Raw genomic sequence first — 17982 nt, 5'->3', positions numbered from 1 at the left:
TTCTCTTACATTAGCACGACTTTCATCATCTAAATATCATCTAATAAATGATCTTTTCAAATTTCCTCATTGCTCCCCCATTTTTTAATAACTGTTTCTCACTTTTGAAATTAGAAATCGAATTCAGTGTCATGCACTGCATTTGGTTGCTTGGTCTTCCTAGTCTCAGTCTAAAATAGACAAGTCCACGTACATTGCTTACTTACCCTTGAGTTGTTTTTTTTTGAAGAGTACAGGCCATTTACTTCGTGCAATTGACCATGTTCGGAAATGTTCTCACTGTTATCTCACAGGATGTTTTTCATGAATACCATATAGAATTCTATTACATAGGTGATGGGAATTGTGAACTTCTTATCGCTTCAAATCAAGAGACACGATGGCAGGTCGTCCCAGTGTTGGTGATAATAATTTTAAGCACTTGGCTAAGATGTTGACAGCTAGAGTTTTCCTCAGAGTAGGAAGTAATTTGTGGGTGATACTTTGATCCATGTGAGTATTCTGTTTCCTCACAACATTTTTTTTTCACTGCTAGCATTCTTTCTTATATTTTAAAATTTCTTATGGAAAGGCATTTTATTTTAAGTTTAACAATGTGTACATGTCAATTCCAAGCTCCCAGTCTATCCCTCCCCACCACCCTTCCCCCTCTGGTAACTATAAGTTCATTCTCTAAGTCTGCCCTCACAACATTTTATCCAATAATCTAGCAGCCATTGATGATCATTGCTTGAATCAATTATTACACTGAGGACTGCAAAACTGTTTTTCTAAATCTCTCATTCCTTCTTCTTTTAGAGCTGGCATTCAACTTGTAAAGAAGACATCTCTCTTTTTCTTTTTCTCTTTGCCTCTCTCTCCCCTCTCTCTCTCTTTCTCTTCCTCCTTTCTAACCCCCTGTTATGCCCACTTCACTATGGATTTATGCCTTGAAAAAGTCAATGTGTATATTATCAGCATTAGTATTAGTATTCATATTTGTGTGTGTGTGCTCAAATCATCCCAAATTTGACCACTAGGCACCCCTTTAAGCCTGTGACTTTTTGACCTGACCCCATCGGTTTTGAGAACTTCAGAATTAATTATCTCTCTCCTGACTTTTGTCTGCTCCTCCAATTGCCCTCTCTTCCCAAAGAGTAACATGCCTTCTTTTCCTCACCTCTTTTTAGTGTGTGGGTATTAGTGGGTGAATGGGGGAGAAGGTATATCTTTTCTCTCCATAAGTATTCTAAAAATAGCATCAAACATTTTGGTTCATTTTCACATCCTCTCTGGATGCACTTGTACCCCATAATAATAGTTGACCTTATGTACTAGGTACCATTCTACACACTTTCTATATTAATTGATTTAATCCTTACAGTAACTCTATGAAGTAGATACAATCATTTCCCTCATCTTATAGATGAGAATAAGGAGGCACACTGAAGTTATGACAAGTTCTCCCAGCTAGTAAGTGGTAGAGCCAGGATTAGAACCCAGAAACCTTGGCTTTAGAACCTACACTTGTTTCTACTACATTTTGTTGCTTCTAGACATTTAGCCACCACTCTGCCCCTGTAAGCCATAGCATTGCAGACCTCCACCAGCTTGGATTCAAGCATTGTCTGAAGCCGAATTATCTGCTCACCAGAGTTTCACTGTCTTGCAACTAGACCCCAGATTTGGAACTTTTCTTATCCCATTGGTTTGCTAACAAATTTCTTCTCTCTGTAATGGAAGTCTTAAATTGACAACAAGCACATCACACCAAAACGGGCATTGTGGTGACAGCTAAGATTCTTAATTATGGACTGCATTTGGAAAAATTTAATGAAATTCTCCATTTGATTTCCTTTGGAAAGTCATTATCCACAAATGATACAAAAATAAAATAGTCAAGAAATAGTCCAAGTGGATAACTTTTGAGCTGAGATCTGTGTGATGAACATTCCCAAGCAAAAGGAACAAGAAATGCAAATGTCTCAATGCAGAAACAAGCTCTGCATATTCAAATTAAAGAAAGAAGTTTATTATGGCCGATGGGTGCTGACCATGGAGGGAGTGGTAAGAGATGCATTGGGGGAGAAAGGCAAAGGCTGTCTTCTGTAAAGTTTTCTGAGTCACTCAAGAAATGCAGGCGATATTCTTGGTATAATGTGAAGTCAATGAAGGACATTAAAAAGGAGAATAAAATTGTCTGACTTACATCTTAAAAGTTCATTCTGCCCATTTTGTAGAGAATAGACATTAGGGAAGTCAGAGAGGATGTAGGGAGACTAGTTAGGAGGCTACTGTAGTTGTCCAGGTACCAGAAATGTACCAGGGCAGATAGAGGAAGTGGTCAGATTTAGAATTACTGTGGACACAGAGCCTGCAGGACTTGCCATCAGGTAAGATGTGAAGAGAGTGTTAATATGAGGAGTCAAAAAAACCCCTCGGATTGGAATCTGAACAAGTTGGTTGATGGTGGGGCTATGACCAGAGGCACAGGTTTGGGATTGCAACTGAGCTCTGATTTTGTCCATCTCAGTTTGAGATGAAAATTACACATCCATATAGAGAAAGCTGATGAATACAGGACCAAAACTGTGCTGCTTATAAAAACTGTCTCTCTGCCTGCCTGGAGTACAAGACCTGCTGGTAATGATCTCCAGAACAGCCCAAATTGTTAGACGGTATGAGAGGCCACCTTCAGAAGGGGTGCAATGAACTTGATCAAAGTTATTGCCATTGGCCGTCTCAATAACTTATAGTTACACCATAAAATGATTTCCTTGAATTTAGTAAATCCAAATGTAAAATTGTAAATTTGTTTCTCAGCCATTCATTAACACCCTTGAACACATTAGCTCAGCCTTAGTTTAGTAACTTTCAAACTCTTTTGACCGTGACCCATGTTAAGAAGTGCATGACGATTCTAATATCTGCTTTTCTGTTTTATTTATTTTTTTAGATTCTGGCCAATCTCAATAAATTGTTTTAATGACTCACTAAGGGGGCACAACTCTGAAAAACTTCAGCGAGGTGCATCTTAACTGCTTGCCACTATGCAGCAGAGAGTGACTTCCCAAACTATCACAGGAGGACTTCTCTTCATTTCCATTTTTTGTGGACACCTTTATAAATGATAATAAAAATGAATTACCTAAAAAAGAAATGGGAAAAATAGCTATATACACAATTATATATACATACACACATACAGATATATACATAATTATATATGTGTGTGTGTATATATAACACACATGTATATGAAATAGACAATAAATTAACCAATTACTCTGGCAAACTGCTATAAAGTTTCAAAACATTTGTTCTCAATTTCTGTCCCTATTTCCCTATAGATGGCAGTGTCTATGGCCCATACTTTGAGCAGCATTAGTGGAGGGCTGATGTCTGAGTTTAGAAAGAAGCAGAAATGTCTGTTTGATGGGGTTAATAACAGCCTCATCTAAAGATAAATCCAACTGCCCTGAAATGCACCTGAACCCTGTGGAGAGTTTAAGGGAACTCAGGAGGTCCTGTACCAGATTTTGTCAAGGATGTAATTCAGGGACCATTCAAGGATGGCACTGAGCAGGGCTGGCCAGCCTAGTGAGTCCTCCCAAACTCTCCCAGGCATTCCCCTGACCTCACAAGTAGAGCATAGGCAGCAGCCTGCGGTGGATTTGAAGAGTCTCTATAATCAGAGATCAGCAAAGATACCAGTGTAGAAATCTTCTCTAGAATGCCTGACCAAACAAAGAGATCGAAGGTAAGACTCTGAATCCAGAATCTGACAGGCCTTGACAGCTACTGCTTCCTAAAGACTTACCCTTTAGGATTCAGAGAGGAGGGAAGAGAAGCCACAGGCAAGGTTGGGATCAGATATCCAAGGACATGCAGAAACAGAAGTCGAGTTAGCCACATTTGGTCTCAGAGTAATGTCAGGCTCTCTGAGAGTCTGAAAGAGTCTTTTACAAAATAATAAGGCAAAAGTGTAACTCTCTGACTAACTTTTAGTGTGTGGAGAACAAGTGACATCTAACTTCTGGCCAACTCTCAGGTCTCCTGAAGAGCAACAATCTTTCTGTAAATTTCTACAACTTGTTCCTGCTGCAGGGAAGACACATGATTTCCTCACCATCACTTATAAATCATTCTGTAAAATTAAATGGGCAGCAGGTCCACATTCATCAAGGAACTCTAAGCACAATCTCCATCACTAATTGGTGCTAGCAGCAGTATCCTAAGTTGGTCACCTAAGTATAAGTGGGGGTCTGTGCTCAACAAGGACAGACAATTTTTCAAATGTACAGTTCACTGTGAAGTACATTCACACTGTTGGGCACCCAATCTCCAGCACTCTTTTCATCTCATGAAACTAAAACTCTATACCCATTAAACAACTCCCCATTCCCCCCTCCGTAAGCCTTTTAAAACTACCTCCTAGTCTTACTAGTTCCCCCACTTTAATTCCTTTTCACTCCTATAATGTGGAGCGATTTGTCCTCTTCATCATTCCTAAGGCCAAACCTGGAATCTCAAACTCTTCCTTGTCTTCTGCAAAACAAAGTCCCAGTCCTCTACCCCAGAGTTAATGGGACCCACCCTCCTTAGAAGGGACAAAATCAACTAACTTTAATACTAAATATTCCCTTCAGAACCTTGGCTCCGCATTCTAAGTGGCTGATCAATTTTTTCCAAACATAAATAATGCTTGCTCCAAGGGACTGCTAGAAACAAAATTTCTTTTATGTCATTATGGAATGAAATTAGAGAGACAAGGAAGAAATTCAGTGAGAAGAAAAGACTACTGCCTTTACAACCACATTTCTGGATCAGTCCCCAGGACCTTTGAACGTGACGTACACACATTCAGTGTATTGCATTTTCAAATAATTGTTCTTTTTCTGGCTCTGTAGGTGACGTGTTGACATTCTTAGATTCTCACGTGGAATGTAACGTTGGTTGGTTGGAACCTCTTCTGGAAAGAGTTTATTTAAGTAGAAAGAAAGTAGCCTGTCCAGTAATTGAAGTCATCAATGATAAGGATATGAGGTAATATTGTCATATTCCACAAGATACTTAAGTGAGTTTTAACCAGCAGCAGAAAGTACTGGTCATACTCCTAATATGTACATTTTTGCAAATCTAAGTAATACACAATTTATCTGTTTAAATAAATGGAAATACATGATAGATATCTTGAGATGAAAGCTGATCAATCCAATTGTTTATTTGATTATTACAAATTCTTAACCCTTAATGCTAATAAATACTAATACTCATCGTCCAGGTCTTTCCTCTTTCTATTCAGCTGAACCCCCAAATATTTATTTTCCTTAAGATTAGTTTTTCTTTTTGTGGTATCTGTATGTATACATATATATATATGTACACATACACATATATATTCCTAAGTGGGTTTTTTTTCCTCAAAAATGGCCGGAACATTATTAAAAGAGAAGTGTAAGTTAAAAGTGAGCAATCCAGCCAGTTAGTCACTGATGCAAATTTTACTCATACATTTTATTGAAACGTTGTTAAAAAGTTTGTGATGATCTAAAATCATCTGCATAGGCACTTGTTTCATTCACTTGCACAAGACATGATGTCGGGTTGGTTAAGTGTATGTGTATGATCTCAGGTAGCACTTTGGTTTTTTTCCTGGACTAGTTACATGACAGTGGACAACTTTCAAAGAGGCATCTTTGTGTGGCCAATGAACTTTGGTTGGAGAACAATTCCTCCAGACGTTGTTGCAAAACACAAAATTAAAGAAACTGATATAATAAGGTAAGTGTGTGAAACTTAAGATTAGGAAGGAGTCATATATCTTTTTTATAAAGGCATAGGAAGCAATTCCACAAAACAAGTATATGCTGTCAGTCTATAGAACACCAAGAATTACAGTTCTAGCCAATAAATGACCAAAAGCAAACAATGTTTTCCTGAGAAGTTAGTTTCCCACAACCAAAACTCACCTTTTCAGTGGGCTATTGCACCCTATCCAGCCCTGAACCAGGGAAATTCACAAACACTACTCCTGTTCTCTGGGATTTGCAAACTAAGAAATATAAGCCACTTAAATGTGCTGCATAAATGCTATATAAACACACATAATATTAAAGTCAACATGAGTAAAAATTAAGAGTAAATAATAGTAATAGAGAGATCATTCTAATTCTTTTTGAGTCTAATCCTGTACTTTCTATGGGAAGGGTGCAAAATTCTGTGAATAAATTGAGAAATAGACACAGAAGCTGGATGTGAATTATAATTGGGGCTTTATTGCTGGAGAAACTGGATTGAAGAACACAGCTTAGACCTGAAGCCAAAGTGGTGGGAGCTTCCTAACACTTCCCCCAAAGTCTAGACCTGCAGGATGAGCACTCAGCCAGCCTCAGGCAGAGCAGGGGGAGCCCTTGGTGACCACCATGGGAAGTGATGACTGCCTTGTCTAACTGCTGACTCAAATGTAGTTTCTGTTCCCCATGACCAATAACAGCAGTGAAGGCTCTGGAGTCAGACCCTTTGGGTTTAAATCTGAACTCTACTAGGTACTAGTGGTGACTTTTAAAAAGTTTCTTATCCTCTTTGAGTCTCTGTTTCCTCATTTTTACTTTAAGACTAACAGAAGTAGCTACCTCGGATTGTTTTGAGAATTAAATCAGATAATACTATATATAAAGTGCTTTAAAAAGTGTTTGCCACATAACAAGCTGTCAGTATAGTTTGTGTACAGTTGAGGCAGTATAGCGGGGGAGAAATCATAGAGTCAAGCCAGACCACCCAAATTTGAACCCCAGATGTACAGCCTACCAGTCTGTGACCTGAGGAAACTTTGTTACCTTTTCTGAGTTGTAGTTTCTTAGTGTTACATACAGGATTTTTGTGAGGCCTGAGTTAATACATATATAACACTTACAGCAGTGCCTGCTGGGTCTTCCTTAAACAGCACTAAATAACTGTTATTAAAAATAACATCTCTGGAGAATTTGTGTCAGGGCATAAATGACAAGTAAGAATCCTAGTTCCAGGCCCCATCTTTGCTGACCCTAATCAAGTTCTGTCACATAAACCAGGGAATTTGTCACTTAGATGCTATGTGTGACTTCTTTCAAGACCTCCCCATACTTGGTAAATATTCTAAAATGCCTCCTAGTAGGGAACCCACTCTAAAAGTTGAGCTCCCATGACATGCGAGATTAAAAAGCCAACTTTTCTTTTTGTAGATGCCCCGTCATGGCAGGTGGATTATTTTCTATTGATAAAAATTACTTTTTTGAACTTGGAACATACGATCCTGGGCTCGATGTTTGGGGTGGAGAAAATATGGAGCTCTCTTTCAAGGTAACACCAAGTGTTTCTCAAATTCTCTTTACAATTAAGAGTTTATCATTTTTAAACAGTTTCATTTTACTAATACAATCAGTTATGTTACTATCTCTGGGAGGAAATTTCACAGAAATATTAAGGTCTCTGGATTAATGTCTTCATATTCCAGATTGAATTCGGAAGAATCAATAACTCTCATGAAATTTATTGGAGTTCTCTCATATTTCTCAACATGGTTTCTGCATCTGAATGTGGGGGAAATAACTGTCTGCCATTCAATGTAAATGCTGTGGGATGCATACTCGACACAAAATTACTCTCATAGGTTTTTCTAATATATTAGAAATAATGGAATTATTTAGTAACGGGCCATCTTGGAGAGCACAAGTGACAAAAGGATAAAAAGAGCCACTAGGGAAGGCCACCAACAGGCGATAGTACAGCATCTTAGGACGTCTCAGATAACTCTGGATATTTATATAGCCATTGATTCATATCTGAGAAAGCGGTGGCAGCAGCCACAGTGGAGAGCATCCAAAGCACCTGCTTTCCTATGGAGAGGGGTGTATAGAGTAACAGGGGTATTACTTTGAGCTCTTGATCAGGAAGAATTGTCTTCAGTTGTGGCCACAAGTCATACAGATCATTCCAAGATGTGAGAAGGGGACAGTGAAAAAAAAAGGAAATATATATTCCTTTCCTTGATCTGACTAAAGCAGGAACTCATGGTACATATTTCATACATTGGGATTCTGTTAGGATTTTTTTAGGAAAAAAACAAGATTTATACAGGATAGGAAAAGAGAAAATATATATTTTAATAACCCTAAAATGGTCCACAGCAATATACAAAATTAAATAAACCTGTTGAGTTTAATTTTCTGTTGAAAAGGGTTTCAGAAGTGAAGAGTAGTACTTCAACAGGGGGAAAAAGTTGCCGGGTGGCTTCTTGTCATTAATTGCCCATGATTTGTGGGCAATCACTGGATAATTGGTGTGTGTCATCAAATTGTTCCAGGTGTGGATGTGTGGTGGCGAAATTGAGATCATTCCCTGTTCCCGAGTGGGCCACATATTCCGAAATGACAATCCGTATTCCTTCCCCAAAGACCGGATGAAGACAGTGGAGCGGAACTTGGTGAGGGTGGCTGAGGTCTGGCTTGATGAGTACAAGGAGCTCTTCTACGGCCATGGGGATCACCTCACAGACCAAGGGTTAGATGTCGGAAACCTCACCCAGCAACGGGAACTTCGAAAGAAACTAAAATGCAAAAGCTTCAAGTGGTACTTGGAGAATGTTTTTCCAGACTTGAAGGCTCCCATAGTGAGGGCAAGTGGTGTGGTAAGTTCAAGCAGCAATTTAAAATCTGACTTCGTCAAAAGACAATGCAAAAACCCCTTTGAAAATGCATGGGGAAGAATGAATTATTACATTATTAGTAAACAGCAAATATGAGTGCAGAGGAGACCAAGCATGGTTGAGGACTACATACATTGGGTAAACTTGAGGAAGGCTTCCAGGCGGCCATGCTCATTGATTAATTCAGCGAACACGTACCAAGTGTCAAGAAACCAGGCGGTATTTCAGAACTGGATTGTAGGGTGATGAATGAAGTAGACTTGATCCCTTCTCTGTGGAGCTTGAAGTTGGGTAGGATAGAAAGATAATAAACAAATAAGCAAGTAAACTGTAAATAAAAAATATAGTAGCTTTTATTTAGGGAACTGGCCACAAGTCAGGAATTATTCTTAGAGTAGTCAACTCTGTGGAGACATTGAAGGCCAGGCCTGAAAGACCAAGCGCTGGCCAAGCTGTAAAGAAGAGAGCTGTGGGCAGAGGATGCCCTTTGTGCAAAAACTCTAAGACGGGTGAAAGTTTGAGGATTTCAAGAACTGGAAAGAAGATGGATGTTGTTATCAGGGTGCGAAGGCGGGAAGGATGGCACCAGATGAAGGTGAAGAGAGAGGAAGGAGATGCATACACAGGTCCTTGCGGGCAGAGTAAGGATTCTCTCTCTCTCTCTCTCTCTCTCTCTCTCTCTCTCTCTCTCTCTTCAGAATGTAATTGGAAGTTGCTGAGTAGGGTTAAGCAATGGCATGACGTGATTTAATTAGAATTTTAGAGATTTCAAAGAGGGATTGAAAATAACAGAAATTGTCAGACAATAGCAGGGAAAATTCCAGGGCACAAGGTAACATACCAAAAGGAAAGAAGCCAAACTTGATAGGTTGGATAGAGTACAAAGCTAAGAAAAGTCAAGGAAGGAGAGAAACTCTAAAAAAAATAAGAGAGAAAACAAACAAACAAAAAGCCATTTCAGGGCTTCCCTGGTGGCGCAGTGGTTGAGAGTCCGCCTGCCGATGCAGGGGACGCGGGTTCGTGCCCCGGTCCGGGAAGATCCCACGTGCCGCGGAGCGGCTGGGCCCGTGAGCCATGGCCGCTGAGCCTGCGCGTCCGGAGCCTGTGTTCCACAACGGGAGAGGCCACAACAGTGAGAGGCCCGCGTAATGCAAAAAAAAAAAAAAAAAAAAAGCCATTTCAAAACCATTCTAGGAGCGAGGCTTAATTTGAAGAAGATGACAAGATATGAGAACACTTACCATAGACTGGGTTTAGAGATGGTTAGTCAAGCCTTGACCTAGAGGTCTTCTCCTGTAATGCAAATTTTTAATCTTTTTTTAGGTCATATTTTTTAGTTCTCCCTAGAAAGTGGATTGTACAAACCCAGTTTTTCTCTGCCTAGGAAATCTCCTGATGACAAGGACACTTAGTAAAGCCATTCCCCTTGATGATATAAAGGAGATCCCAGAAAAGTGAGAAAGAGAGGAAACCAGTCTGAGAATTTGTTCTGCTTTTATAAAATTCAACTGACAAATAAGTATATGTAATCTGTTTGTGTATGACATAATTGCCACCTTTGTAGGTCAAAATGCAATAGTCGCTACTTCAGATGGTTCAACCTGATATTTTATCTTAGATAACTCATTAGCAAGAATAACCTGGGTTAATACACTGTTCAAATAATATGCTTGTAAAATAAATTTACATTTTTAAGACTCTATTTCCTGAGCAGGATAAAATAAAAAGAAATTATCACCGTAGTAATTTTTTCCTGTCCTAACAACACAGAATCTCAGCAAGAGCATTACTGAACTTTAACCACCAGAGGGAACTAAAAAACTATCTTTTGCTCCTCTTTGAGGCTAGCTTGTATAATAGTTCCCTTGAAATTTTTGAAGAGCTCTCCTAATGAAACAGCCTTATGCTGATGCCTGAGTTTTAATACAACAAAATGTGGAAAATATTTTTTAAATGGTTTTAACAAATTCTTTCTATTTTCCTCCCTATTTGCTGCCTTCCTTAGACAAATTTTAATAAAATGACATTTGCTCCCTTCTGAAGCAACCAGTAGGGAGTATTATTACTATTAAAACAAACAAACAAACAAACAAAAAACCTTTCTCCAGGCAATTCAGAGTAAGATTAACTAGACCATTATTTTGGATAGATAATCATGTAAAGTTCCAAGAAAATAAAATCCACAGCTTTTTTTTACTTGCTCCATATTTTTCCCTTCTTTAAACCTACACACTGAGGAAAGTTTGACTTTTTAAAAATAAGAACAAATCTTTTCTCACTGAACCAAAAATATTTGAAAATAATAAAGTAAAAGAACCTCACCAATAATTTGTATTTATGTTGGATAAAACTCAGCAAACAGCTTCTAGCCTAGTGTTTAACAACTCTGAGATAAACCATAGGGAACTCCCACCTCCTAAATTGGAAATGAAATAATTCAAAATGGATAATTTAAAACTTGTGTACTTCCTAATTTAAAAAAAAAGATTGACATGGTTTACAATAAAAGCATGGATATAATTTTTAAAAAATCAAAAGTTAAAAACCAGTTTTCAAAACTATTCACAATGAGATAAAGAATAACAATTCCTTAGCACTTCATAGACCATTCCTATATGAAGGAAAGCAGTTTCTCCAGTAATTTCCAAAAGAAGGGAAGGGAAACAGATCTTCATATGAAGTGGGAGAGGGGAGACAAGGGATAGAAAAGTTTTCTCTCTTTCTAAGCCTTTCAGTGCTTGGAAGAAGGGATTGTGAGAAATAAATACAAAGAAATCAGTTAAACCAGGCGATCCCAAACACTGTTCTGAGCAAAGTTATTAGTTGTGCAGTCAGAAATAGGATTCCATGGTCAAATGTATTTGGCAAACTCTCGTACCACATTGCCTTTCAGAGCCACGAGCTAAACATTAACCTGCACTCAGTACCGAAGGTTCTGAGAAGTTCTGGAGTAAGGCAACCTGTTCAGCTGTACTGAAGCCAGAGTTTTCCAAATTCATTTGAAGATAAGATATTTTCTGCATAATCTACAAGTACAGGAGTTTATATTTATTTCTGTTAAGATCCAGAGAGCAATTGGGACAGCATTTCCTTTCTTTCAACTCCAGGAGTATTCTACCTCTGTGCACTTCTATTTATTAACCCTTTCTCTGAAGTTCATGGTGGTGGATTCCTTCTGTAGGTTCTGACTGCTCCCACTTACTAATGATGGGTTGTCTCCTCCCAAACTTGTCATTGTCTAGTCACGATTTAAATTGTGAATAGAGCTTCCTTTGAGGATTTCTGATGGAGATTCTGTTCTTCTAGAAATGTTTTGCTTGCCAGTCACCCCAGAGGTAACAAAACTGGTAGATTTTTATGTTTATTTTTGTGCTTTGAGGGTTCTATCAGTGTTCCTAGCCAATGCTAGTGGTGTAAGTGGGCATCTCAAACCAAAATGAAGGTTGATGTAAGGTTTCAGATTCCCATGGAAGAACCTAGCTTCCCATTTGTCCCCCTGTGCTAATGGGTAAATTGTTTTTTCCCAGTACACCATTCCACTGAGGGTCTAACTTTTTAGCTTCCCATCATGTGCGGACGACCTCAATTCCAGCTCTGGCTTATCCATGCTCACTATTGGTCCCCTGCTTGCCAGCATTTGCAATTTTCCCTCTTGTTTTTACATTTTATTCTGCACTTTCTGGACCCTAAAGATGCCCCTTAACTTTCTCACAAGAAAAGTTATGCATGTAAAAGTGAGAACCAACCCACTGAGCACTGCGTTATGAAGTCTGTCAACTCTGTGAGCTACATAGCCTGCGTCCTACAGCGCTCCAGGGTTAGAGCCCTTTGTTAGGCGCCCTGGAACAAAAAGGACACAAATAGAGTCCCTGGCAACAAAGACTTCCCCACTTCCCAGCACAGGGGGCTTTCCTGTGTAGACACTTAGCTCTCCACAGCTCTTCTAGATATCTAAGTCCAAATTGTGCTTTTTTTCTTTCTTTCTTTCTTTTTTTTTTTTTTTTTTGCGGTATGCGGGCCTCTCACTGTTGTGGCTTCTCCCGTTGCGGAGCATAGGCTCCGGACGCGCAGGCTCAGCGGCCATGGCTCACGGGCCCAGCCCTCCACGGCATGTGGGATCTTCCCAGACCGGGGCACGAACCCGTGTCCCCTGCATCGGCAGGCGTACTCCCAACCACTACGCCACCAGGGAAGCCCCCAGGAAAGCCCGCAAATTGTGCTATTAACCCACCATCTCGTTAGACCTGCCCAGAACGTCAAAGGGAGCGAGGGAATCAATATTTTTCCACATTAAATGGTGACTTATAGAAAGCTGCCTCCATACTGGACCTTAGAAATCCATTAAAAACCTGGGGGCCTGCCAGAAAATGCCTTTAAGCTTTGCTGTGTATTAACTTGCGTGACTTTCCTGTAATGAATTGTAGCTTGCCTGAGTCATTAGGAAGATTCCGACCAGGAGTCAGCTGGCATCTGCTGTTTTTGAAGGACTCAATTTATCTATGATTCAGTGCCTAAGCAGTCGCATAGCTTGGAGGGGTCAGCCAGGGAACAGAGCCCATAACCGCTGGTTTGATTAAATTGCAAGTATGTGCACTGACTTTTAATATATGCATCAGACAAACTTGAGACAAGAAAATAACTACTTTTCATGCCACCTTTTTCTCCTTTCCTATTCAGCATTCCAGGCAAGGGTTAATTAAGAGCCTCTGTTGGCTCTGTGGCTGAATCACAGGCCTAAATTGACAGATTGAAGCTGTACTTTAGCAAGATTACCTTATGTCTCTGTTAGAGACAGCAACCAATAAAATTGTATAGTGCTAAGTAATGCTATTAACTTAACTATCTTTTAACCCTATTATAGTTTTATGTTCTATGTTTTCTGAATGTCTTGTTGTACTTTAAAATATCTTTTCTTAACGCATGTTTTATATTTTGCTTCCTAGCTTATTAATGAGGCCTTGGGTAAATGCATTTCCATCAAAAACACCACAGCCATTCTGGAAGACTGTGATGGGAGCAGCAAGGTATGCTGAGCTGGGTTTTTTCTCTCATGGTAGGTACAGTTGATAGTAGGTGCAGGTGTAGTTGATAGGTGCAGGGTATGACATTCATCATTCACTTGGGAAATTCATTTTCGCCTACAGAAACAGTAATTAGTTTCTACATTTCTGTGTAATGATAGGGTTGGTGACAACAGGGTCCACTTCTAAATGTAGAAGACAGTGACTGAGGGAATAAAGGTCAACTGTAGTTGATACTGTAGTCAACCCACCGGGGACCCAGTTCTGGTTCCATCACTTGTAAAAAACGTGTCAACTGCAAATTTCTTAACCCTTAGGTAAATGACAGTGATAATAGTGCCTATTCCAGAGCTGGTGTGAGGATAGAATTAGATAACACATGTGAAGCCTGTAAAAGAATATCTAACATTTGCTGCTCCACAAATTTTCACTGCTATAGTAATAAAGACAAAAATGAGAAAAGTAACTCATTACGTATAAAGACAAAATGATAAAGAAAATAAAGATGGTACATATTTTTAAATAATTAATCTACGGGAGCAATTTTACTCTCTGATTCCACCCCCCCCCCCCACACACACATTATCCTACATCTTAAGGGAGTAATACAAATTGCACAATTCATGATCCATGGTGGAAAACTCTAAGCAAAATTTCAACAAACTCAGAGCACAATATTTAGGGGAGGGAGTAGGGCCAGGGAGAACAGAGCAAGGACTCTTCAGGGCTGGAGGTGAGCTCTGAGTGATAGCACCTCCCTCTCCAACATACGTTTCCTAACAACTCATTCTGTGGGGACAGTTATCAGTTTGGGTACCAAATAGGACTCACAGGAACATACATTCCGGAGTTGAACTCACCCCCTAAAATTGCAGGTAAATTCTTTGATAGAGAAATTTTTTGTGATGAGAATCTAGGCTTGCCAAGACTTACTCCTTTGCTTTGACTTAGAGGTATTGCTTGTATTTTCAAGCACATCCCATCTCTACCTCTTAATTCAAAGCTGCTCTAATTCAGCTATGGATTGTAAACTTGAAGCTAATGGAATTCGTTCTTAATTAGGAAAGAGGAGACAGAGGAAAGAGAAAAGTGTCAAAAATCAATTGAAAGAGGTAATTTTCACGTATTAACAATTCAAAGAGGAAATAAAGTAGTAAATTGTAAAACAAAACCATAATCAGTCCAAATTATATGAAAGTAAAATATTAACTAATGCAATCCTTCAAGACTCATCATTATAGTGACTTTCTGTGTCTGATTAACCAGTATTTTATCTGAAAACCCAAGTTCTCAATAACCACTAAGTCTCTCGAAGGGATCCAAGAGACAAAAAGTATGAATCATGGAGCCCCTGCTTTTCACAAACGCCCATCTTCCTTTTTGTCTTGTTACTCATTTTTAGCTTCTGCTTCTTTTGGTTGGTTTGAGTAATAAAAAGTAAAGGAACATGGAGGAAGTTAACTTATTTTTAGCAGAATTAATGAGGCTTAATATTAAGCCAGTGACTGTAGCATTCATCCAAAAAAGCTCAAAAGGAATAAAACCCTAGGACTGAACCATCAAGCCCTATCCGTCACCTTACTTAAAATGTCTCCTTAGTTATTAACTTTTCTACCAGTTGAAATGTCCCTTTTCAAGGTAAGAGTTAGCTTCTCCTAGTAGCCACATAAATCCTTGTATTATGACATGTTCGTGCTTCTCAAATTTAACGTGTGCTCAAATCACCTGGGGAGTTTGTTACAATGCAGATTCTGATTTAATAAGTCCATAGTGGGGAGTGAGATTCAGCGTTTCTAAGTAGCTCCCAGGAGATGCTAATTTTGGTCCAGGTACTACCCTTTGAATGGAGAGTTCTAATACAATAACATACTTGATAATCTAAGTTAAATCTCAATTACATTACAAATGATTCACTAGATAAAAGTATTTAGATAGATTTTACCAGCAGTCTATTTTCTTAAAATATGTTTACATTGGTGCAAAACAACAAATTTCCCACATACCTAGACATTTAGAGTATATTGACCAGGCAGACAGTACTAGGTTGTAAGAAAACTGGAGAGAAATATTTATAAAAATTATAAAAATTATTATAAAATTTAAAACATCCTTCCATTACCTAAAACAGTATTTATTTTAGACATACAGTTGGCGACTCCCCAAAACTGGACATCTCCAAGAGCCATTCCTGTGAACTGGGGGATGCTGACGCAGTAGCAAACTGGTGATTCCTTATGCTACCAGCAAAGAAAGATTTTTAACCTTTCCTATAATAGAACAAAGCCTCTAGGAGTCCAAATGTCTAGTCTTAAAAAAAAGAAACATAATAATTCCCATCAAAGTAATTTAGGACTGTGACTTGGATCTCCCTGTAGCCCCAATGGCCAGGGGCCTAAATTATGTGGTGGTTTGAATGTTCCAATACTTCAAGCACCAAGGTAGTCTGGCATTCAGAACACCTAAAATGACATCCATTCGCAGATACATACTAATTGTACTAAATACTTTTTATTATTGCAACTAACACTTATTGAGGCCTTACTGTGTGCTCAACACTTGAGAGTCATTACCCCAAGGTTTTGAGATAGACACTATAGCTATCCAACTTAAAAATGATAAAAATGAGATTAGACAGGGTAAATAATATGCCCACATGGTCAGAATTGAAAATGACAACACCAGGATTTGAACACAGAACATCTGACTAGAGTGCCTATATTCTTAAGCATTGCTAACAAAAACGTTTGACAAAGCTGCTACTTGTGTGTGCCATTGGAAGTCACCTTCTTATTCATTTCACCTACAGCTTCAACAATTTAATTACACCTGGTTAAGGCTTATTAAACAAGGAGAATGGTGCTTAGCTCCCTTCCCTGATAACGGAGCCCTGAGGCTGCACCCTTGTGATAACAGAAACAAAGGGCTAAAATGGCTGCATAAATCAACATCCGTCTTTCATCCAGAACTGGTAAGAGAATATTTGCACCTGTTGCTTACCACAAATCCAGCTTTCAATTAAATGGGACATAAAACCCTCATTGTCAGCTTTCTCAATCAGAAGCCTTAAATGTGTTTGGGACAATAGAGACAGTGTGAAAGTTCATACAGAGAGATAAACAGATATTTTCTATAAATTGTCGAGTCCTTTTTTATTCTTTTCACAAAATTTATTTCAAATCAGTTATTTTAAATAGAACAGTCACCAGGTTCTTTTGGTTAAATTGCTATTGTCATCTTTGTTTCTAAAAGTCATTTGCTTCAGTCAACTAATAATGCCAGAAGAAAGGTATAGACTAGAATTGGTTCTCACTGGTTACCAGGAAAGTTTACAGGGACAGGATATGGGAAAAGTGAGAAGCAGTGTGCTTCCCACAAGCCCTGCACTTAGTGTGAACCTGGTTCCGCATCCTGCCTCCTTTCCGTGTAGAGAGACTTTCTCATGCCCTCTGGTTCCCAGAGGCCTAGGCTCTGAGCGGGTGCTGGAGCCAACTCCAACCAGCCTGGGGGAGCTGGCTGTGCACAGCTCTTGCCAACTTCACATTCAGCAATGTCACATGGGTAACTTGAAACCAGCCGTGATGCAAGTATTTATACCCATGCTACTGTTGACAAAAAATTAACCAGTCGATCTAAGAAAGAATTGGAAAATTTTATTTGAGCCAAATTTGAGGATTATAACCCGGAAAGAGCATCTCAGAAAGCTCTGAGAACTGTTCTGCCTGTTAGAAGTCAAGACTCAGTTTATATAAATTTTTTGAGACACAGGGTTGCACATTAAATAACGAATTATTGACAATTTACACAATCCAGATTTAAGTGCCATCGTGGTGGGTCATGTGACCCTTCACAAGATCAGGAAGGACTGTTCTCTTTTAAGAAGTTGTTGATGCTAGAAGAATGTTGTTGTTTATGGTTGAGCAGGTATTCCTGCTGATGGGGGAAGTTCAGTCAATGCATAATGCGGAGACACAATGCATAGATGGGGGAGAGGGGAGGCCAAAGGGCAGAGAAGAATTTTTATGTTTAAATTTTTCTTGTCTTGCCATAAATATGAATTTTATTTCACACTACAAATCGGGGATGTTTTACCAGAGGTCCAGTTGTGAATATTTACCAGAACATCTGTGCTCTATCCTATTCACTCTCAAAGTCTTCTGTTTTCCCCAATTATATTTTAATAGGACACAAAGTCATAAGCTTTGGTGTAAGATCTTGGAGTGGCAGGAATAATTTCAAGCCTGCCTTCTCAAATTTTCTGCTATCTCACTAGCAGGTAGCCACCAAATCCACTGAATG

The 17982-nt window shown here is 39.0% G+C and overlaps 1 protein-coding gene across 1 annotated transcript in view; it reads left to right on the top strand.

The window, feature by feature from the left end:
* GALNT5 (polypeptide N-acetylgalactosaminyltransferase 5) overlaps positions 1 to 17982 on the top strand; it is a 42839-nt gene that overhangs the window by 16581 nt on the left and 8276 nt on the right. The window contains exons 4-9 of the mRNA XM_067741876.1: positions 4890 to 5025; positions 5644 to 5763; positions 7203 to 7320; positions 8324 to 8647; positions 13609 to 13689; positions 16493 to 16654. Coding sequence (XP_067597977.1) covers positions 4890 to 5025; positions 5644 to 5763; positions 7203 to 7320; positions 8324 to 8647; positions 13609 to 13689; positions 16493 to 16654 — 941 coding nt within the window. The remainder of the gene's footprint in view (positions 1 to 4889; positions 5026 to 5643; positions 5764 to 7202; positions 7321 to 8323; positions 8648 to 13608; positions 13690 to 16492; positions 16655 to 17982) is intronic.

The sequence above is a fragment of the Pseudorca crassidens genome, chromosome 6 (assembly GCF_039906515.1).
Source record: "Pseudorca crassidens isolate mPseCra1 chromosome 6, mPseCra1.hap1, whole genome shotgun sequence".
Taxonomy (NCBI): domain Eukaryota; kingdom Metazoa; phylum Chordata; class Mammalia; order Artiodactyla; family Delphinidae; genus Pseudorca; species Pseudorca crassidens.
Note: the sequence above shows the minus strand (reverse complement) of the source record. Positions and strands in the feature narration are given on the sequence as shown.